At 41.5% G+C, this 23,837-nt stretch overlaps 1 protein-coding gene across 4 annotated transcripts in view; it reads left to right on the top strand.

Annotated features, from left to right (window-relative positions):
* The first annotated feature begins 391 nt into the window (after positions 1 to 391).
* rnpc3 (RNA binding region (RNP1, RRM) containing 3) overlaps positions 392 to 23,837 on the top strand; it is a 29,607-nt gene continuing 6,161 nt past the window's right edge. For 3 of the 4 annotated variants that reach the window (XM_062977950.1, XM_062977949.1, XM_062977951.1), the window contains exons 1-12: positions 392 to 607; positions 10,860 to 10,907; positions 11,278 to 11,396; positions 13,633 to 13,716; positions 16,266 to 16,377; positions 17,267 to 17,335; positions 19,176 to 19,315; positions 20,396 to 20,521; positions 21,708 to 21,844; positions 22,797 to 22,949; positions 23,169 to 23,263; positions 23,351 to 23,409. In XM_062977950.1, coding sequence (XP_062834020.1) covers positions 437 to 607; positions 10,860 to 10,907; positions 11,278 to 11,396; positions 13,633 to 13,716; positions 16,266 to 16,377; positions 17,267 to 17,335; positions 19,176 to 19,315; positions 20,396 to 20,521; positions 21,708 to 21,844; positions 22,797 to 22,949; positions 23,169 to 23,263; positions 23,351 to 23,409 — 1,313 coding nt within the window. In that variant the 5' untranslated portion in view covers positions 392 to 436. The remainder of the gene's footprint in view (positions 608 to 10,859; positions 10,908 to 11,277; positions 11,397 to 13,632; positions 13,717 to 16,265; positions 16,378 to 17,266; positions 17,336 to 19,175; positions 19,316 to 20,395; positions 20,522 to 21,707; positions 21,845 to 22,796; positions 22,950 to 23,168; positions 23,264 to 23,350; positions 23,410 to 23,837) is intronic. The other variant, XM_008109133.3, reaches the window with a different exon arrangement.

Here is a 23,837-nt window from a genome sequence, read left to right as displayed (position 1 = left end):
TTTCCTGTTTTCTGAGTGTTGTTCTTTATTTACTATCCTGATCTTGGAGTTTTTTAAAATACTGCTGGCGAGATTTTGTCATTTTTATGGTTCCCTCCTTTCTGTTGAAATTGTCTACCTACTAATAACAATCGCAACAATGCTTCGGATTTAGACACCTAGATTATGCTACATATTTGAAAGTGGATTTTCCCTATGTCAGTTTCTCAGTCTGTTTTACAGTCTTAAAGTCTAGGCTTGTTTCATTCAGGGTAAATTGATCTTATAGGAAGCTGCCCCTCCTTGTAGGGCCCGAACTCTCGCGAGATGTCGTCTCCCTCTATAGGAGTTTTTCTTTCACGCTTCGAAGTCTCCCGATATTTTTTTCCCCTTTCCGGCGCCGGGCAGAGCGCATGCGCGGTATCATTAGCGGCTCAGCCGTCGCCGCCAAGGCAAGATGGCTGCGCCCAGCTCTGAGGAGGCCGGTGAGCGGCTGCGGCCCGGGAGGAGGAACCGCACGCTGTTGGTGCGGCACCTGCCCGCCGTGCTGAAGGCCCCGGAGAAGGAGGACTTGCTGAGGCACTTCGGGGCTTCGTCCGTGCGCGTTTTGTCCGACCACGGCAGGCTGGTAGGAAAGAAGCGGCCCTGGTTGGGCATGGCGCCTCCTTGGAAGGGAAGAGTATTTTACAAGAGTATTTTATTTGAGGGAGGGAGGGAGCCACTTTCATTTCAGGTTGAGATACCTCTGCTAAACTGTTTCAAGTGACAGGTAGCAATTCGAATGGCCAAGCACTTTCTCTCCTCTGCAGCAGGGAAGGCTGCACCCCTGTTAGTAACAATACTACCTGAATGGCATTGCTTTCTTCTTTCAGGCTAAAAATCCGTGAGTAGAGTCACACTGTGGAATGAATGACGTTTTGAACTGCCATGGTTCAAGGCTGTCAGATCCTGAGATTATACTTTGATGGGGCACCCCCTTTTTGGCAGAGAAAGATACAGATCTGGTGAAACTACACCTCCCAGGATTCCATAACCTTCAGCCATGGCAGTTCAAGCAGTGGGTTGTTGTGAGTTTCCCGGGCTGTATGGCCGTGTTCCAGAAGCATTCTCTCCTCACCTTTTGCCCACATCTGTGGCAGGCATCCTCAGAGGTTGCGAGGTACAGTAGAGTCTCACTTATCCAAGCTAAACGGGCCAGCAGAACCTTGGATAAGCAAATATCTTGGATAATAAGGAGAGATTAAGGAAAAGCCTATTAAACATCAAATTAGGTTATAATTTTACAAATTAAGCACCAAAACATCATGTTTTACAACAAATTTGACAGAAAAAGTAGTTTAATATGCAGTAATGTTATGTTGTAATTACTGTATTTACGAATTTAGCACCAAAATATCACGATATAGCGAAAACATTGACTACAAACAATGCCTTGGATAATCCAGAACCTTGGATAACTGAGACTCTACTGTATATTGGAAAATCTAAGCATGGTAGGTTTATATATCTGGAAGGTCTAGGGTGGGAGAAAGAACTCTTGTCTGTTGGAGGACATTGTGAATGTTGTCCAGTTCTTCCGTTCTGGTGCCTCCTCAGTATCATTATTGCTTTCCCCTTACTCTAATCACTGTTGCCTTGTCTGTAGTAAAGTTTTTTAATAGCTTTTTACCTTCTACAGTTGCCTATTATTTTTACTCATATATCAGTTATTTTAGTACAGTTTGCATAGTTATTGTGCTGTTAAAATACCTTTATTAAACACAAACATTAGACCACAAACTACCTTAATCTATACAGGCAGTTCCCAAGATAGGAACAGGATAGGTTCTGTAGGTTTGTTCTTAAGTTGAATTTGTACGTAGTAAAAACAGGTACATTATAAGTGTAATTCTAGTCACACACACATATGTAGTATAGGTAAAGATATTCCCCTAACTTTAAGTCCAGTCGTGACCGACTCTGGGGGTTGGTGCTCATCTCCATTTCTAAGCCGAAGAGCCGGCGTTGTTCGTAGACACCTCCAAGGTCATGTGGCCGGCATGACTGCATGGAGCGCTGTTACCATACCGCCGGAGCGGTACCTATTGATCTACTCACATTTGCATGTTTTCAAACTGCTAGGTTGGCAGGAGTTGGGGCTAACAGCGGGTGTTTATTCCGCTCCCGGGATTTGAACCTGGCACCTTTTGGTCCGCAAGTTCAGCAGCTCAGAACTTTAACGCACTGTGCCACCAGTATATATGTAGTATATACATATATAAAAGGGAAAGGTTTCCCCCTGACATTAAGTCTAGTCATGTCTGACTCTGGGGTGTTGGCTGAAGAGCCGCCGTTGTCCATAAACACCTCCAAGGTCAAGGGCATGACTGCATGGAGCGCTGTTACTCTCCTGCTGGGTCAGTACCTATTAATTTACTCACATTTGCATGTTTTCGAACTGCTAGGTTGGTAGAAGCTGGGGCTAACAACGGGAGCTCATCCCACTCCCCAGATTGGAACCGCCAGCCTTTCGGTCAGCAAGTTCGGCAGCTCAGCGGTTTAATCCGCTGCATCACCAGGGGCATATATATGTAAGCTTTGTACACACATACATATATACGGTATGTGTAATATATTGTTGCCTTTGTATATTATATATATAGATATTTATATATGTTTAAGCTTTGGACAGTATAGGAAAGGGTTAATACCCCTGAGATGTTTGTTTTGCTGCCTGTTCCTCTGTTTCAGCTGATTTTGGATTTTTAAAAATTAGATTTTAAAAATTTTGACATGTTGTGGAAACCAGGAGTGGTGATCAAGCTTCAGTGGAGACACCTTTTCCCCATGATAACTCTTTCAGGAGTGAATTTCCCTTCCTAGGTGTAGATTTCTCTCACTTCCTGATGTCTTAGCCCCGTTCTTAAGTATGAGTCATTTGTAAGTTGGATTTTGTCTCTCGAGGGCTTATTACATTAAAAGGAATGGGGGAGAATAGGTTTGAGCTGGGCTTGGATTGGCTGTACTTTTGTATGTTTTTAATTGTATTCTTTTCAACTGCACGCTGCTTCAAGTTCCAATTTGTGGGGAAAGTGTGGTATAAACAGTAGTAATAATATTATTGTTGTAATATGCCTTTACTTGTTTAAGGAAAGGTTTTTTTACATGTTGTGTCTAAAGAAAAGCTAATGTGAAATTATTTGTAATCTATATTGCTACTGGGTTTTTATTCCCAAATGTTTGGAGAAGAATACTGTACAGTTGGCCTTTCATATCAATGGGTTAATCACCCGTTGATTCAACTGTCACAGTGTGTTAAAGCGCTGAGCTGCTGAACTTGCGGACCAAAAGGTCCCAGGTTCAAATACCGGGAGCGGAATGAGCGCCCACTGTTAGCCCCAGCTCCTTGCAGTTCGAAAACATGCAAATGTGAGTAGATCAATAGGTATCTTACAGTATATACAATAAACAAAACAACATTAAAACACACACACACAGGAAGGTGGATAGCATTCTGCCATAACACACACGATCCTGCTCGGTCACTTCACTCACCAAGAGATGGATCAACAGCAAATACTTGCCACCACATGCACAGGTTGCGGCATGTTCACCTTCTTTGCACAACAACTACTCAACTACACCTGCACCAAGTGTAAACAACTGACTCTGATGGAGCAGAGGATCCAACAACTCGAGGCCCGCATTAAGACCCTTAAGGACATTCAGGCACTTGAGCTCTTCTTGGACACTGCACAACACGCTGCTGTAGATCTGCAACCTGCATCACACCAACACCACCATGATCAGGAACTTTACGGGGAGATCAACTCAAAGGTAGACAACCCTCAGGCTTGGAAGGAGGTCACCCATAGAAGGAGACACAGGACCAGGCAGCCTCCGCAGAACTCCTCTGCTCAGCTGGATTTACACAACAGATTCTAAATTCTTACACCATTAACACACAATCAGGAAACACATCTTGTGGAGGACCACAGTTACTTAGATACCACTCAGTGGGCCACCCTTGATCAATGCGCAGGGGATAGCCCTGACAGGGACAGTGCATCACCACATTCACACTTAGGTAATCATGCAGATTCTCCATCCCCAATCGTAGACCAGGCACAGCAGGAACACCCTTGGAAGAGTGATGGGCTCTTGGACGCATCTCAATGGATTGTCATTGATGAATGCACTGGGGATGTTGAGGAGGAGGACAACACTTTACACCTGCATGATTCACTTCAACAGGAACACTCTTCAGGGGACATACACACTGTCTTGCACAAAAGGGACCCTGTCAATCCTCAAAGGAAACAGGTCTTGGTAGTAGATGACTCCCTCCTTAGAGGAACGGAAGCCATCATTTCCAGACCGGATGGGATGGCTCGAGAAACATGCTGCCTCCCGGGGGCAAAAATACACCATATCACTCAGAGGCTCAGCAGGCTCCTAAAGCCCCACCACTCTCCACACCTTATATTGATTCATGTAGGAACCAATGACACCACTAGGCATACTTTTCAAAAGATCACAAATGATTTTCGAGCTCTGGGAACAAAGCTAAAACTGTATAATGTACATGTGATCTTTTCATCCCTCCTCCCCGTTGTAGGACATGGCTCTACAAGGGCCGGAAAAATAGTACAGGTCAATAACTGGCTCAGAAAATGGTGTCAAGAGGAGCATTTTGGCTTCCTTGATCATGGTCTGCTCTTCCAGGTGGATGGCCTACTGACAAGTGATGGGGTGCATCTCACACAAGTAGGAAAACATCTTTTTACACACAGACTCACAAACCTCATCAGGCGCACTTTAAACTAGATCCACTGGGGGAGGGGAACAACAGCCTGGCGAACACTATATTACCCACGACCACAGGGAACCGCCAAAAGGCTAAACGGAGGGCTGCACAAACACAGCAAGGACCAAGTACAGAGAGCACAATAATCCCAAATAAACAGCCCGGGGGAAGGTCACAGGGGCTTACATGTCTTTACACTAATGCACAGAGCATGTGAAATAAGCAAGATGAACTCCAACTTTTAGCACAGCACCACACGTACGACGTCATAGGCATCACTGAAACCTGGTGGGATGACTCCCATCACTGGAATGTAGCCATTGAGGGCTATGACCTCTTTCACAGAAATAGAACAAAGGGGAGAGGAGTGGGAGTAGCTTTATATGTCAAAAACAGTTACGTTGCAGAAGAAATGCAAGACTGTAATCCAGGAAACCAGCTCGAAAGCATCTGGATAAGAATCAAGGGAACCGGGACTCAAAAAGATCTCGTCGTGGGTGTCTACTACAGACCTCCGAACCAGAATGAAGAACTTGATGAAGCCTTCTGTCAGCAGCTGACCAAACAGGCACAAAGAAGAGATATAGTAGTCATGGGCGACTTCAACTATCCTGATATCTGCTGGAAAACAAACTCGGCCAAGAGCACAAAGTCCAACAAATTCCTCACTTGCCTTGCAGACAATTTTATGGTCCAGAAGGTAGAAGAGGCAACAAGGGGATCAGCAACTCTTGATCTAATCTTAACAAATGAGGAAGACCTGATCAATACAGTAGAAGTCGTCGGATCCTTAGGGGCAAGTGACCATGTGCTCCTGCAGTTTGCCATACAAAGGAAGGCTGAAACTTAAGACAAGTCAAACACGCATTCTGGACTTTAAGAGAGCTGACTTCCAAAAAATGAAGGAAATACTGAGCGGCATTCCACGGGTGCCAATATTAAAAGATAAGGGAGTTAAAGATGGATGGGAATTTTTTAAAAGTGAAATACTCAAGGCGCAAATGCAAACAGTGCCAACAAAGAAAAAAAATATGACAAGTGCAAAGAAGCCAGAATAGATGTCCAAAGAACTTCTAACTGGGCTAAGACTCAAAAGAGACATGCACAAGAAGTGGAAAAGGGGAGAAATCACCAAAGAAGAATTCAAATGTATAGCCAACTCCTGTAGGGAAAAGGTTCACAAGGCTAAAGCGCAAAAGGAGCTCAGGCTTGCCAGGGACATAAAAAACAACAAAGAAGGCTTTTTTTGCTTACGTTGATAGAAAAAGGAAGAACAAGGAGGTGATAGGGCCTCTGCAAGGAGAAGATGGGGTGATGGCGACAGGGGACAGGGAAAAGGCAGAACTGCTTAATGCCTTCTTTGCCTCAGTCTTCTCACAAAAAGAAAGCCATCTTCAACCTCAGCAACATGAAATGGACGAAGGATTTGGAGAAATCCAACCCCAAATAGGGAGACAAGTTGTCCAGGAACACCTGGCCGCTCTAAACGAATTCAAGTCCCCAGGGCCAGATCAACTACATCCAAGAGTATTGAAGGAACTAGCTGAGGTTATTTCAGAACCACTGACAATTATCTTTGAGAGTTCTTGGAGAACAGGAGAAGTCCCAGAAGATTGGAGGAGGGCAAATGTGATCCCTATCTTCAAGAAGGTCAGCCTCACATCGATACCAGGCAAGATTCTGGAAAAGATCATTAAGAAAGTGGTCTGCAAACACTTAGAAACAAATGCAGTCATTGCTAATAGTCAACACGGATTTACCAAAAACAAGTCATGCCAGACTAATCTGATCTCTTTTTTCGATAGAGTTAGGAGTTGGGTCGATACAGGGAATGCCGTGGATGTAGCGTACCTAGATTTCAGTAAGGCCTTCGACAAAGTCCTCCACGACCTTCTGGCAAACAAACTAGTAAAATGTGGGCTAGACATAACTACAGTTAGATGGATCTGTAATTGGCTAAGCGAACGAACCCAAAGGGTGCTCACCAATGCGTCGTCTTCATCATGGAAAGAAGTGACAAGTGGAGTGCCGCAGGGCTCCATCCTGGGCCCGGTTCTGTTCAACATCTTTATTAACGACTTAGACGAAGGGTTAGAAGGCACGATCATCAAGTTTGCAGACGACACCAAACTGGGAGGGATAGCCAACACTCCAGAAGACAGGAGCAGAATTCAAAACGATCTTGACAGACTAGAGAGATGGGCCGAAACGAACAAAATGAAGTTCAACAGGGATAAATGCAAGATACTTCATCTCGGCAGAAAAAATGGAATGCAAAGATACAGAATGGGGAACGCCTGGCTAGACAGCAGTACATGTGAAAAAGATCTTGGAGTCCTTGTGGACAACAAGTTAAACATGAGCCAGCAATGTGATGCGGCTGCTAAGAAAGCCAATGGGATTCTGGCCTGCATCAATAGGGGAATAGCGTCTAGATCCAGGGAAGTCATGCTCCCCTTCTATTCTGCCTTGGTCAGACCACACCTGGAATACTGTGTCCAATTCTGGGCACCACAGTTGAAGGGAGATGTTGACAAGCTGGAATGTGTCCAGAGGAGGGCGACTAAAATGATCAAAGGTCTGGAGAACAAGCCCTATGAGGAGAGGCTTAAAGAACTGGGCATGTTTAGCCTGCAGAAGAGAAGGCTAAGAGGAGACATGATAGCCATGTACAAATATGTGAGGGGAAGTCACAGGGAGGAGGGAGCAAGCTTGTTTTCTGCTGCCCTGCAGACTAGGACACGGAACAATGGCTTCAAACTACAGGAAAGTAGATTCCACCTGAACATCAGGAAAAACTTCCTCACTGTGAGGGCTGTTCGGCAGTGGAACTCTCTCCCCCAGACTGTGGTGGAGGCTCCTTCTTTGGAAGCTTTTAAACAGAGGGCTGAGCAGGGAGGCTGCCGAGCAGAGCTCTCGCAGTTTGTTTGTTTTTACTTGTTTTTACTAGTCAGGCAACACTATCTACTGCAATATTTTATTGTTTTAGAGGTTTTGAATTGCTAGGTCAGAAACAGCCAGAATCTCCAGATGGGGAAGACCAGAGCTTCATTGAAATTATAATTCTCGGCTTCCGGAGGAGTGCGGAGGAGTGCCGGAGCCGAGATAAGCTGAACTTTTAACTTTTAACATTGTTTTTAGAACATTTTAAGATTTTTTTTAAAGAATGGTTTACACAAGGAATAACTACAGGGAGAAAGCCTTACCTTTGCACAGCCCAATACAAACACTCGTGGCTAAGAGACCACAGCTGGCTAAGGTAGATGGGGAGAGAGAGAACTTTGTATCTACTCCTGTTATGGTGAAAAGCCACAGTCAAGCAAAAATGACTGATTATTTCCCCTTCTACTCTACGGAAAAGGTTCAAACTGCTCCCTTAGCCAAGGAGGCCGAAAAGGAAAGGGAAGCCAATATGTTTATGTCTGCAGATGATTTATGGAACTGGCCTTCTAATACCAATGGGCTACTACAGAAAGAGAGCGATAATACAAGCTTTGAGACTGTGAGAAGCCTACCCAAGGTTCAGGCACAAGCCGAGCCAGGAGTAGTTACAACGCCCTTCTTGAAAGAGGCATACCTTACTCCTTACACATCTGAGGATCCAATACAGCAGCAGCTTCACCTAGTTTCACAGCTGCGAGGAGAATCAACTGAAGGTTTCTCCTTTTTGGAAGTAAAACTTTCTGCTCTCTCAAATGACCTGCAGACAATCAAGAAATATCTACAGGAAAGCACGGGGCTCCTGAGCACTTTGGCAAAAATAATTAAAGTTGAGGTGCTAGAAGGCCGGAGTAACAGTGATGCCCCTAAAACGTCGATGGCTTCAAACACTTCAGTCGCCACTGGACAGGGTTCAGCTACTCCTCGCCCCAGGGACATAAAAACAATACCAACAAAAGTGGATAAAACCAAGCTCTCTACAGACACAGACATCCACAAGGGCATGGCAAAAGGTATAAATACTAAAAAGGAGGCGAAACAAAAAACCACAAGTACTCAGCCAAGACAATCTAGGAATTACAAACGAGGCCTAAAGAAATTATTTGCACTAATCCCATCCTCAAAACCCACTGCAATGAGTAGGAGGAAAAGTAAAAAAAAGTACCTCGAAACTAAGAAACAGCGCCTCTGGACAAGGCAAAGTAGACAGCTCCAGACCAGCAAATCCAGGGTACCAAAAGATCAACATGGCAACACAAACCCACTGGATTAACCAGGAAATAATCGGGAAGGGGGCGAAGGACAATATGTCCCCGGAAAAGACAGAGACAGCTGACGGATCCACATTTCCAATAACAAAACAGCAAAACTGTGAACAAATTTTCAATGGCAAAGGACATCTTATTGAAAACTGGAATTTGGTTCTTGACCCAAAAAAGCTGGTGTTTATTAAAGTCCCCAAACCAGGAAAGTTGGCCGGTTTGGAAGACTGCAAAACTCATGTGCTAGGGCTTTTGGAAAAAGTCTTACCAGGGGGGCTGTTTCTTTCTGACATAGATACGGTTGAATATTTAGATAATGATCCAAAGCATGTAGATGTTATAGTCTCCCTTGTTGACCCTAATATAGCCAAATTTGTTATAAGAACCAGAGACCTTTTTCTAAAACAAGGCATGGTCATTACAAGTTTTTTTAAACGGGTTCCTATCCAAAAGGTCCCAGATGACACAATGTCAGCAGAGGTACAGAAATCAGATATGAAGGAAGGAAATGAATAGAGGTTGTACTTCCATAAAGCCCAAGCAGTCCAATCCGCAAATGGTAAGGATGACACTCAAGGTCAGGGTTATCTGTTTAGTGCTGAGGAACAGTCTCTGATTGCATCCTTCGCAGATCTACCAGGGAAGGAGCAAAGCCAAATCATAGAAAGGCTGGAGGCACTAAGTTGTCTTTTGAAGAAAATTAATACAAAATGCCAGTACTCAAATGAAGAAGGCCTTAAGGAAACAATTGAGCAACAGAGAGCAGTTCCAGATAGCACAAATTGGTTAGAGATGAGATTTTTATACCCTGAGGAAAAAGATGAGACCATCACTAAACACTTCCCACTGTCCCCGAAGATCAATATTATGAAAAGCCAAACTACTAACCCCTGTGTTTACACTGGTAATTCCTTTATCATACATTCAGGTGAAACATCCCTAGATACTGAAGTAGTGGGCAAGGGGTCAAACGTGGAAATAGCATGAAAGCTACACAGCCACTCAGGGTTCCAGGAGACTTCCCATCCAAAGATCATCCCCTGGAAAATAGCCATGAATGACATAAATATCCTGTCGTGGAATGTGGCTGGGGCAGGGGTAAATTCAAATGCTGAAATGGTTAATTTTCTTAATAACTTTGACTTAATAGCGATCAGTTTAAACAGAGGCTCGATGGCAATCTGTCGGGGGTGCTTTGAATGCGATTTCCTGCTTCTTGGCAGGGGGTTGGACTGGATGGCCCATGAGGTCTCTTCCAACTCTACTATTCTATGATTCTACCGCTCCGGTGGGAAGGTAACGGCGCTCCATGCAGTCATGCCGGCCACATGACCTTGGAGATGTCTATGGACAACGCCAGCTCTTCAGCTTAGAAATGGAGATGAGCACCTTCCCCCAGAGTCGGTCACGACTTAATGTCAGGGGAAACCTTTAGATATATAGATATATAGATATGTGTGTGTGTGTGCGCGCACACACACACACATACACACACACACACAAAATAAAAGGAGTTTCAGAATATAGTTGGTCACAGGTGATAAAGCAGTGCATACCCTCACCATTAAATCAATTGGAACTGGAGTTGAACAGGTTGGAATTTATTGGAAAGAAGTCTTCAAGTAGTTGTTTTGCTTGGGAATTTCTACTTCTGTCAGGAGAGGCATTGACGATAAGTTGTCCAGTCCATGCACCAGTCCATAATTCTATTATGACCATTCTGTCTTGTTCCTTGTGTCCCTTGCATTGAGTACCAGTAGCAAAGGATCATATGCCTTGCTTTTTTTCTACTGGTACTCAAAGATATTCCACTATAGTGCATGTTTTATATATTAATTATTAATAATATATTAATAATTCTGCTAATAATGTTTGTTTGACTTGTTTTTCAGAAACATACAGCTTTTGCTACTTTCCCCAATGAAAATGCAGCAGCCCAGGTATATATCAGTACTATTTCATTTTTCATTTTGATATTTTTTCTGACTGTGAGTCAGTACATTTTAAAATACAGAAACAGAAGTATTAAAGGTTTATGCTCAACAAGCATAAAGATGTCAACTCAGAAATCAGGCCCATGGAATTCGGTATGGTTACTTCCAGCATGTTGATTAAGGATTGCATTATGAAGTGCTGGCATTGGCTTATTGATCGTTAAGACAGATTAACCAGAAAGTGGTTTCCCCACTGTGACCAGGTCTAAGCAATATAAAAGAAGGGGGAAGCAAGGACTTAAGAAATACTGGTTGATTAAACTGTTTTGAAATGCATTTAACTGGTTATTTATCTGAATGCTGTTCTTCATTAAAGGCTTTATCGAAATTGCATCAGTTGAACCTTCTTGGCCATACTTTGGTAGTTGAATATGCAAAGGAACAAGATAGTGTCCGGGCTCTCAGTCAAACATCTTTAGCTAAAAAAGACAAAAGGTATGTGGCTAGGCTTCTTCTTCTTCTTTTTATTATTATTATTAATTCATTTCTATCCCACTTTTCTCCCGAGGATAGGATTCAAAGTGGCGTACAACATATAAAATTCATACAAATTCATCAAACAGCAATACATAATCAATTAAAACATAGCCCGATATAAATACCCAATTAACATACCAAGTAAAACAATTTTAAAAACTTATAGCAAGCACCATTTAAAGATATCCATAACTTCCGGCTACTGAATTTATTTGTCAAATATTATCAAAAATTTTTATCAGAATGGAAATGCCTATTTTCATTTGTCTGGGAAGGCCTGGCTCCACAGAGATATTGAAAAAAAGCTTAGGGCAGTGGTTCTCAACCTGTGGGTCCCCAGATGTTTTGGCCTTCAACTCCCAAAATCCTATCAGCTTGCAAACTGACTGAGATTTCTGGGAGTTGTGGGCCAAAACACCTGGGGACCCACAGGTTGAGAACCACTGGCTTAGGGTTTATTATAGGTAAAAGGTAAAGGTTTCCCCTGACGTTAAGTCCAGTCGTTACCGACTCTGGGGGTTGGTGCTCATCTCCATTTCTAGGCCGAAGAGCCAGCGTTGTCCATAGACATCTCCAAGGTCATGTGGCCGGCATGACTGCATGGAGCGCCATTACCTTCCTGCCGGAGCGGTACCTATTGAACTACTCATATTTGCATGTTTTCGAACTGCTAGGTTGGCAGGAGCTGGGGCTAACAGCGGGTGCTCATTCTGCTCCCAGGATTTGAACCTGGGACCTTTTGGTCCACAAGTTCATCAGCTCAGTGCTTTAACACAGTGTGCCACCAGGGGCTTATTATAAGCTCACTATTTTTTTTTTTTTAGCAATCAATACATTTGGAAATATTCAGATAATATGTGCTCATACCCAGTTCTTTAGATGTATTCTTTTTCACTCCATTGTTATTGTATTTATTCTTTTTGTAACTGCATGTTCACATTCAGATTTTGTGTATACAGTGTTCCCTCACTTATCGCGGGGGTTACGTTCCAAAACCATCCTCAATCAGTGGAAATCCGCGAAGTAGGGACGCTATTTTAATTTTAATATTTATACATTATTTTATTTACTCCATTGCTGCTGCTTCTTCAGGGCTGCCCCCTTGCTTCGGCACTTCCATGTGGCTCTGGCTGCCTCTGCCAGGGAAGAAAGAATGCTGCTTCACTCCGCAAGTGAGCGAAGGAGGGCGGGCTGCCGCGGCAGCAGAAGAGCCTGGAAAAGGCAACCAGACCCCTACAGCTGCTCCAGCCGGCCATGCTGGGAAACGCGGAGGACTCGGAAGAGGAGGCGAAGCCCTCCACAAGAAGCTGCAGCAATGGGATAAATAAATAAATAATAAATAAATAAACTTTCCTGCAAAACGGCAAGTCTGCTATAAGCGAACAGCGAAGTAGCCGAGAACACTGTAGTTTCTGAAGGACTGTGAACTAAATGTCAATATTTCTTGTTTGGAAACAATTCCCTTTCATTTTTCCCAGCTCAGAATCATAGTGGGATGAAAAGGAAGCAAAATAGAAGTATATCTCTGGACCTTTTCCGTATATAGATTGGGGGGTTTGTTTTGGCAATTTATGGGACTGGAGAGCATTATACATAAACTGAAGAACTTTACACAAGACAAACGGAATTGAATCTGGATTCATGTTTGTGAACCAAAATTAAACATGCCATATGACTCTCAAAAAATGATAATAATTGAGTGTTCATTATAGCTGTATATAAAAAGGTCTTTCTTGTAAAATCTTGATTATCACTTCGCCCCAAAATTTATGTAAAAGAATTGCTTTTTTAAATGTAGTTTATGTTGTAATACAGTAGAGTCTCACTTATCCAAGCTAAACGGGCCAGCAGAATGTTGGATAAGCGAATATGTTGGATAATAAGGAAGGATTAAGAAGAAGCCTATTAAATGTCAAATTAGGTTATGAATTTTACAAATTAAGCACCAAAACATCATGTTATACAACAAATTTGACAGAAAAAGTAGTTCATTACGCATTAATGCTATGTAGTAATTACTGTATTTACGAATTTAACACCAAAATATCACGATATATTGAAAACATTGACTACAAAAATGCGTTGGATAATCCAGAATGTTGGATAAGTGAATGTTGGATAAGTGAGACTCTACTGTATAATGTCACTTTGGTTCCAATTCTTGCTATGTGAATTTGTATTATTTGTGTTTTAGCCTTGAAGAACCAGTAAAAGAAGAAAAGGAACGAAAAGATGTAAACTGTCTCAAAATTGAAAGTGGAATTGCTCCTAGTCATGGGTTCGTACTTGGCTCTGTTTGTATAAAGCAAAATCATTCATTTTTTTCTTTTCTGAGGTTCCATAAACATCTGTCTGTAGATTGGTATATATATGAATATTTATTTTACAGTCAACGTGTTTATGTTTGGCACTGGTCATACTTCTGTGAGCCGCCCCGAGTCCCTTTGGGGAGATGGTGGCAGGGTATAAATACAATTATTATTATTTTTATTTATTTATTACCACCCTGCTTTTAGGCATCATTCGGAGGGGACTTAAGTAAACTTTTGTTTTGCATACAAAGTTTGCGGACAAAGTTGCTTTGATCCGCTCTGTCTTTGACACCATATTAACGGCAGCTTCCGAGGATGTAACGCGAGCACCTGCTTGTCCCATTTTGATGGATTCTTTTCAATTGGTTGAGCTCAAGGATGTGGACAAGGTGCTTGGATAGGTGAGGGCTACCACATGCATCCGAGACCCCTGCCCATCCTGGCTGGTGAGAGAAGCCAGAGGGGGATTGGCCAAGTGGGTGAAGGTCGTGGTGAATGCCTCCCTTCGGGAAGGCATTTTTCCAGCGAGCCTCAAATTGGCTGTGATCAAACCACTGTTAAAGAAGCCATCACTGGACCCCACTCAATTGGAGAACTTTCAGCCTATTTCCAATCTACCCCTTTTTGGGCAAGGTCATGGAATGTGTGGTGGCCGCACAACTCCAGGCATTCTTGGTTGACATTGATTTTCTAGATCCGGTGCAGTCTGGTTTCAGGCCGGGGCATGGTACCAAGACAGCCTTGGTCGCCTTAGTCGATGATCTACGCCGGGAACTGGACAGGGGGAGTGTGTCCCTGCTGGTTCTGCTGGACCTCTCAGCGGCCTTCGATACCGTCGATCACGGTATCTTTCTGGGGCACCTTGCCGGGATGGGTCTTGGAGGTACTGTTTTGCAGTGGCTCCGGTCCTTCCTGGAGGGTCGTTCCCAGATGGTGTCATTGGGGGACACCTGCTCGACCCCACAACCATTGTCTTGTGGGGTCCCGCAGGGGTCAGTACTGTCCCCCATGTTCAACATATACATGAAGCCGCTGGGAGAGATCATCCGGAGTTTCGGGGTTCGGTGTCATCTGTACACAGATGATGTCCAGCTCTGTCACTCCTTCCCACCTGTCACTAAGGAGGCTGTTCAGGTCCTGAACCGGTGTCTGGCCGCTGTGTCGGACTGGATGAGGGCCAACAAATTGAAATTGAATCCAGACAAGACAGAGGTCCTCCTGGTCAGTTGTAAGGCTGAACAGGGAATAGGGTTACAGCCTGTGTTGGACGGGGTCGCATTCCCCCTGAAGACACAGGTTCGCAGTCTGGGTGTTCTCCTGGACTCATCGCTGACGCTGGAGCCCCAGGTCTCGGCGGTGGCCAGGGGAGCATTCGCGCAACTGAGACTTGTGCGCCAGCTGCGCCCGTTCCTTGGGAGGTCTGACTTGGCCACGGTGGTCCACGCTCTGGTTACATCCCGTTTGGATTACTGCAACGCTCTCTACGTGGGGTTGCCTTTGAAGACGGCCCGGAAGCTCCAACTAGTACAACGGGCGGCAGCCAGATTAATAACTGGGGCGGCATACAGGGAGCGTACCACCCCCCTGCTAAGCCAGCTCCACTGGCTGCCGATATGCTGCCGAGCCCAATTCAAAGTGCTGCTCTTGACCTATAAAGCCCTAAACGGTTCTGGCCCAATTTACTTATCCAAACATAGCTCCTCATATGAGCCATCTAGATCCCTAAGATCATCTGGAGAGGCCCTGCTCTTGGTCCCACCTGCCTCGCAGGCGCGGCTGGTGGGAACGAGGGACAGGGCCTTCTCAGTGGTGGCTCCCCGGCTGTGGAACACCCTCTCCACAAATATCCGACAAGCCCCAACTCTTCTGGGTTTCAGAAAGGCTGTGAAAACATGGCTGTGTGCACAAGCTTTTAACGAGTAATACGATAACGTCGACATGGTCCGATTGAAGGCTGAAGCATGAGGTTTTTAGACAAATTGATCTAATTTACATATATTTTAATTTTTATAATGTATTTTAATGATGTATTTTTATAGTTTTAATTGATTATATGTACTGTTTTTGTTTTATTATTATGTTCTTGGCATTAAATGTTGCCAACTGTTGTAAGCCGCCCTGAGTCCCCCTGGGTGAGAAGGTAGGGTATAAATTCTGGAAATAAATAAATATGCCCAGGGAAGTGATGGCCTTTAAATCATTGTGACCCAGCTTTTGAAATTTGTCTTCATTTCAAAAAATGGCCTGCCATCTGAAATGAGGGGCTACTGTTCAGGAAAGAAGAAATGCACAAGTCTTACTTGCATTGATATTGTAGTATGACTATGGAACTCCCAGTTTAAGATCAAAGATCTTAAGTCTGATTTATTGGAATTGTTGATTTGCAAGCTACAAGCTTAATTATAGACTATTTTAAAAGTCTACACCTACAGGTTGTATTCTGCTTAGTCAGTTTTTAATATGGTCACATTGCTTCTCTCTGTTTAACTATAAATGTGTTTGTTTTCCCTCACAGGTTAACCTTTCCTCTAAATTCTTGCCTCAAGTATCTATACCCACCACCCTCCAGTGCAATTTTAGCTAACATTGCAAATGCCTTGGCAAGTGTGCCCAAGTTTTATGTACAGGTATGTGGATGCAGTCGTTTGAATTCAAGGCTTAAACCTTGTCTGTGCTGCCATTGCATAGTTCTGTTGTGAAATTCTTCTGCTATGTATTACCAAGGTGATTTTTACCAAGGTGATTTTTTCAAAGTGCCCTTTCTTAATTTTTCCACTGCATCAATATGGTGGAAGGCAATGCATGTAGTTAATTGTATTTACCTAATAAGGCCAGTTTTTCTGTTCCAAACTAAATAAATGTTTTTCAGATAGTAATAATCGTCTGTCATACGTTATTTCAGCAGCCTATTAGTTTTTGTTTATGGATTACCTCTTCAAAGAAGCATTCACTTCCATTGCATTGAAAGGAATGCTTTTTCATGTGCACGCTATTTGCAATTTTTCAATGCCTTTATCAATAACTAACATATATACCTGGCATTGTCCATGTGTTAGAGGGGCTGTTGCCCTCCTGCTTTCACCCCTTCTTTCTCTTTCCTTCCTTCTATCTTTACCTTTTTATTTCCCTTCTTTCCCTCCTTTATTTTTCCCCTCTCCCCCCCCCCCCTTTCCTTCCAACATTTTTTCTGGCTACTGATTCATTTGACCATGTTCAATTTCCTCTTTTTTATTGCCATTTTCTTTTTTAAGTGAGAAAAAATTCTGTAAACATATTTGAAAGATACATACTTGGCACACAGTTCAATTTAAATCATTTGTAGTATTCTGCTCTTATTCCTCTTTTTCTTATCCCAAAACTTCCAATTTTCTACTCATTATGTATTAGAAGTGTGGAACAACTATAAAATCTGCTTTTGCTCTTATTATGTATGTTGAGTTAAAAAAACTTATGTAAGGATTGCTGGTATAAATACTGAAACACTTTGAATACTGAAAGCAGAACTGTTGTTTTCAGGTTTTGCATCTCATGAACAAAATGAATCTTCCCCCTCCTTTTGGGCCAATTACTGCTCGACCTCCCATGGTATGTAACCTTATCATTCAAGGTGCAAGTAAAAGCATTTTTGTTAAGTTTGGGAAGCAACAAAAACAGCTCCTGGGTTCTCAGAAGTAATGGCATGATCTGAGTGCAGTTTTTGAGTCTGATTTTCTTCTTTATGCCACCTTGCAAACCGTTCTTGAAACACTTTGGTCAAACATATAAAGGTGTTTTTTTATCTTTGTATATCCTTGGATCCTGTCCTTTTCCTTCCCAAGTGGACTTATACTAAAACTAGGATCGAGATACTGTTTTTATAGCAGGAGGGGAGAATGGACATTTCTAACAATATAAAAGGAAGTTCATATATTGCATGTTCTATTAAAAGCTTCCGCAAATAAGTGAAAACAAATTGAAGTCATGACAAATATGATCAATTTCTCTAGTCAAGATCTACCCAGACTGAATATCCTTATTTCCAACATCTCATCACTTTTAAATCTGTTACGGTGGCAATTCATTCCAGCAAAATAGTGGAGAAAATATTTTTACGTTTCTGAAGGGGAATTCATGATATACATTTCTCTTTAAAAGTGGTGTCATGTGGATTTTATTGACATTAGATAATATCTTTATATGTTGTTTTCTATAAGAGGGCATGGAATATGCCATTTTCAGGATCGAGGTCAGAAAGAGGGGTCCTCATTTGTGTTCCGTTAGTATGAAGACATGGGGGGAGGGTCTTCTCTGCTGTGTTGCCCTGGTTATGGAATGTCTCCCTAGATAGGCGTGATATAAATATTGACTTTATATTGGTACCAAGTTAAAAATGGCTTTTTATTTAGGCTTCTTGAGCCTAATTGTATTCTTTCAACTGATTTGACCTATCTGCAGAGAAGGGAGGGACAGTGGATGGGTTGCTCCTCCCACTCACTCTAACAGGCAAGAAAAGTAGACCTTTTCAGTATCTACCAGAGTGAGCAACTCAGAAAGGTTAATCTTATTCCTGCCTCCCACTTTTAATAGGATATGTTTTTCTTCACACATTGCTCCTTTTTTCCCTTTCCACCTTGTTCAGAGAGTCTGTGGGCTAGGACATGATGCAGCAAAACAGTTTGTTGTGGTTGTTGTGTGTTTTTCGGGCTGTATGGCCATGTTCGAGAAGTATTCGCTCCTGACGTTTCGCCCACATCTAAGGCAATGCCTCACAACCTCTGAGGATGCCGGCCATAGATGTGGGCGAAACGTCAGGAGCGAATACTTCTTGAACATGGCCATACAGCCCGGAAAACACACAACAACCATGTGATCCCGGCCATGAAAGTCTTTGACAACACATAAAACACTTTGTTGTTCAAAATTATATTTTCATGTAGAAAAATCATATTTACATTGGAGAATGCTTTTAGATACACACACAAAATCCCTCAGTTACAAACAACCAACTTACATATGACTCCTAGTATACAAACAAGGAGTGAGACAAGAAGTGAGAGGAAATCTACCCATAGGAAGGGAAATTCATTCCTCTTAAGAGTTACCATGAGAAACTGAAGTTTTATCACCTATCCTTGTTTTCATGACAAGCCAAAATCTTCAAAATCAAATTGTCGCTGGACAGAAAGTGAGATGAAATCTTCTGAACAGGGGTACAGTGGCAAAACAAATGTTAAAAGAGTGTTTACCCTTCCTTATGTTATCCAAAACTAAAAAAAAAAATAGCCGGAGTTTCACTTTTAAAATTACTTGTTCCATCTTGCATACAAATTTAGTTTAAGAACAAGCCTACAGAACCTATCTCATTTGTAACTTGGGTACTGCCTGTATATGTGTTTGTGTATATGAGTTCAGTGTCGAAAGCTTTTTGTGTCTTTTTATCCCTTAGTATGAAGAATATATCCCTTTGCCACCACCTATTCCACCTTTGCCTCCCGAAGAGCCTCCTTTGCCTGAAGAAGATGAGAGTCAGGACTCAAGCAAAGATGAGTCAGAATATGAAAGTGCTGATGAAGAAGAAAAAGAAAGGTTTGTAATATTGTGCAGTAAGTCCCTAACGGGGGATGGGGTATCCACCCAGCCCCCCAAGGTGTTTGTAATGGTTTTGGGACCAGATTCTCCTTTGCAGCTTTTTCCTTTTGGTGTACAGATACACTTTCAGAATATTATACTCGTACATGCACATATAGAATAACATACATTCAGACATAAATATGTATTTTGAAACTATATGTGCACAACACACATACATATTTTCTTTAGTTGATATTTCTGTATAGTTATCATGCAACCTCATAAGTAACTTTCAAGGAAGAGCAACATGTTTAAATATATATAGACTAGCTGTGCCCAGCCACGCGTTGCTGTGGCGAAGTATGGTGGTATGGGAAATAAAGTATTGAGGAACTGGTAGTAGTTAAGGTAAAGGGTAAAGGTTTTACCTTACATTAAATCCATTATAAATGGGTAATATAGCTGTATGGAAGGGCCTTGAGTTTACACTGCCATATAATCCAGTTCAAATCAGATAATCTATATTTTATAGGCAGTGTGGTAGAGGCCTAAGTGAGACTTAACTCTGCCTGTCCCCTGGGCTGAGTGGGTTGCTAGGAGACCAAGTGGGCAGAGCTTAGCCTTCTAACTGGCAGCAATTGGATAAAAACAATTATTCCTCTCCCTCTAATTAGGACTTTATTTTTCTTTTCTTTTTGTTGTATGAACGTAGAGGCATGGATGAGGGGTTGTGCTGCCAAGTTTAGTGTTTCTGGGATGTGTAGTTTTGTTGTTTTGTCCTAGGCCGAAATTTCATTACCCTTTTATATATATAGATGGCCTAGCCCAAGAAATTACCAAAACATTTCTTGAGGCTTACTACTTCTCTTCAGTTTACCAGGGCAGTGGAATTGATGACCACTCACTTCCTTTGCCCTTTCATGTATGAGCAAGAAGGAAGTAAAGGCATCCATCATCATTCTGGATTGTAAACATGGGGCATCAGTGAGCTCTTCTTGAAAAGCAAATAAGCCCAAGAAGGGTGGCAGGAAAAACTGATTTGGTTAAAACTAGCATAACAAACTTAATGTGTGTATTCAATGTGTTACTATACAGATTTACAAAACTGATGGAGCTAGCAACACTGCAACCAAAACGTCAGATACCCACAAAAGAGCACCGTGCAAGAAAAAAGAGAAAAATAAAAGACTTATTAAACATCTCCTTAGTTCCTCCCACCAGGTATGAACATGATAATGATAACAAGGAATGCTGCTAAGGAATGCTTTCCTTCATATGTGCTTTCTTGGTTTCTCAGTTGAATAAATGATCTATTTGTTGTTTGAAACAAATTTACTATTAAAATGTGTAGCAGAAAAAATGCAGTTTACAGGCTTGACAGAAGCACAGGACAACTATATTCTGTATCTTAGCTAAAATGAGTTAAAGTTTTATTCCTTCCTAGTGAGATTGGTATGTTTACCTCCCCTAATGCCTCAATGTGAAAACAAAGATTTAAATTCAATTGATAGAGTCATTGACTCAATTTCTGGATAATAAGTAAACATTTATATACATCTAAATGATTTAGTGGGTTATTTTACTTGGGATGAGCAATTCAATTCAGACTACTGTCACTGCCCAGTGCAGTGATAATTCTCTGTTGTCCTTGTAAGAATAATATGATAAAGCCTCATTTCAGTGAAGTACAGATCTTTTTTCTGAAATATTTCATAAATATGTTTATTACTAGATGTCATGTAGTGTCTTGTTTTCTGTGCTTCCCTTGGAAATTTTGGGGGAAACTGCATAGATGGGGATTTTGCAGAGGATTCTTCATAGTTAAAGGTTGGTTTATAGCTGGGCAAGCTAGTTGCCTAATGGAGCAAGGACAATACAGGCATGAAAGCAGTATTTTGTAGGAAAGTCTCTCTTTGCTGAAAGTCATCCACACTTCTGAAAGGGTGTAAGGGGGGAGGGATCCATCCAGGCCCCCAAGGTGTTTGTAATAGTTTTGGGATCAGGTTCTCCTCTGCAACTTTTAAACAATAAATGACTTCATCAGTGTGAAACCCCCTGAACTTTTATGGGAAGAAGTGGCTGAGTAAATCAGTGGCCCACACTGTCTGCAAAAAATCTGTGAAACAAGTGTCGGTAGTTATTGTTAGACTTACTTAAAAGAAGAAATAGTCAAAACTAGAAGATAGAAATGGCCTGCATTCTAGAAAGTGTAAAAGTGTATGCATGTGCATTTAGATCACCTGTCAATTTTTGGTCAACCCATAACCTTTATAAAATATTGTTTTGACTACTTGCTGTTTTACATTTTTTAGAACTGAATAATCCAACAAATGTAAAATAAGTATTCAATTTTTAAAAAATGATTCAGAAAAGACATTTTAATTGTCTTCATGTTGTATTTACACAGTAATTTGCATCCAGCACTATCGCCTTCTGATGTGTTTGAGCAGCCGCAGCCTGTAGGTCCCAAAAAAATAGAATTTCACATTTCTGCTGACCCACCTGCTATTCTTCAGCAGAGCTTGGAGAAAGAGCACATTGATGGTATGGAATTGCTCAATGTACAAAATTCAAACTTCATAATTAGAAACCACTTGCATCCAAATGCTTGTCAACCTGAGCTATGAGTCTGTTACTTGTCTTTAAAGTATGGTTTAAATGTTTACTCTTTGGTGAACTCAAAAGTTGGCCTTAGATGGACCACTCTTTCTTATCACTTTCATCTCTAATATTGGTGACAGTGTACTTGATTGTTGTAAGAAACTTCCCTGGATGGATGGTATGAGAAGACGAAACTGGGAACCCTGTCTTGGTGTCTATAAATAGTGTAGGCAGTTCCTGGGTTGCAAACTAAATAGGTTCTGTAGGTTTGTTATTAAGTTGAATTTGTATGTAAGTTGGAACAGGTATATTTTTTTAAGTGTAACTCCAGCCAAAATATATATGTGCCAGCATAGGGAAGGCTTAACACCCTTGTGGTGTTTGTTTTACAATCTATGCCCCTTTTCAGAAGATTTCACCTCACTGTCTGTCCCTGTAATGATTGAAATTTGAAAAAAAAAATGGCTTGTTGAAGAAAACAAGGATTGGTGATAAAGCTTCAGTGGAGACATCATTACCCCATGAAAACTCTTCTAGGAGGGTGTTAGAAAGGAAGCAGATGAGAGGGAAGGCCATTTCTGTATTCAAACAGCAAAACCCAGAGCAAAGCTTTATGTTTTCTTCAGTCACTCCTGCCATAGTGATTGAGAAGTAAACTTTTCATTCACTATCTGGCTTATTGTAGTGTAAAAACTGGCCAAATGTGTAATTGAACATTTTGAATTGTGATAGAAGTGTTGAAATATGATTTAGAACTGTGCCATGTTGTCTTTGGTGATGTTTTTTCCATCCTTACTTCAGGGGGTGCAGTGCATTTTCAGTTAAAGATGAAATCCCATGTGTCTTTTGATCACATCCCAATTACGTCTTCTTGACTTCTTTTCTTTTATGCAAGCAATTGACGAAGTAAATAATGCAGGATTTGGAAAAATCTTTCCTGCTCCCAGTTCCAATCATGCAGAAGAGATGGAAGATGATGATGATGATGAAATACCTTCGGAATTCATTTCTAAAAGAGAACTAGAAAAAGGAAGAGTATCAAAGAAAGGTGATTTTTATTACTTTTAATTATTTTATAATATGCATTGTAAATGCTAGTATCTTTTATTTTAAAACAATTGCCTTCTTTAGATTGATTCTGCATTTGCTGATTTATAACTTTCAGATGTTTAATGTAATGTCTATGTTTTTGTAGGTTTCAAAGATTTAAGTAGGGAAATTGTCCTTAAGAATGCACATGTACAACTAACTTTCCTCTTTCTTCAAGAAATGGGAACACTCTCTGTCTTCAAAAACTATGAGCCCGGCGATCCAAACTGTAGAATATATGTGAAAAATCTCTCTAAACAAGTTCAGGAAAAAGTAAGTTGGAAATATGCAAAAAGGTATTTTTGCTTCATTTATCCAAGATTGCTAGTTTTTCTCTACATGCTTTTATCTTTCTTCTAGGACTTGAAGTTTATTTTTGGAAGATATGTTGATTTTTCATCCGAAGTTGAACGAATAATGTAAGTAATAATGTAAACTTCAGGATATTTTGCATAGGTTGGACTTCTGTTGGCTTACTAGTTGGGGTGCTTTTGAGTCATGATACATTTGCAAACTTTGTGTTTCATCCATTTTCCAGTAAAACAATAACAGCAACTTTATCTTTTTAACACTTACCTCAGTGGAGTAAAAAAAAAAAACCAAAACATTGCATTGGGTAACTTTTGGAGTTTTTTCTGAATGTCTCAGGAATTTTAGGTTTTTTAGGGGAAATTGCTGAGGCAGTTCCCACAACACTAACAGGATAGTGCTGTGAATCCACAATGCCATCCTGTTATTCCATCACTGATCTGGTGGGAAATTGATGCAAAATGTGGATTTGTGGTTTCCAAGACTTTTGAAAGAGACTTTCTTCCCCCGTTTCAGTACAATTTCACATGTTTATGTT

This window comes from Anolis carolinensis, chromosome 4 (assembly GCF_035594765.1).
Source record: "Anolis carolinensis isolate JA03-04 chromosome 4, rAnoCar3.1.pri, whole genome shotgun sequence".
NCBI classification, from domain to species: Eukaryota; Metazoa; Chordata; class Lepidosauria; order Squamata; family Dactyloidae; genus Anolis; species Anolis carolinensis.
Note: the sequence above shows the minus strand (reverse complement) of the source record. Positions and strands in the feature narration are given on the sequence as shown.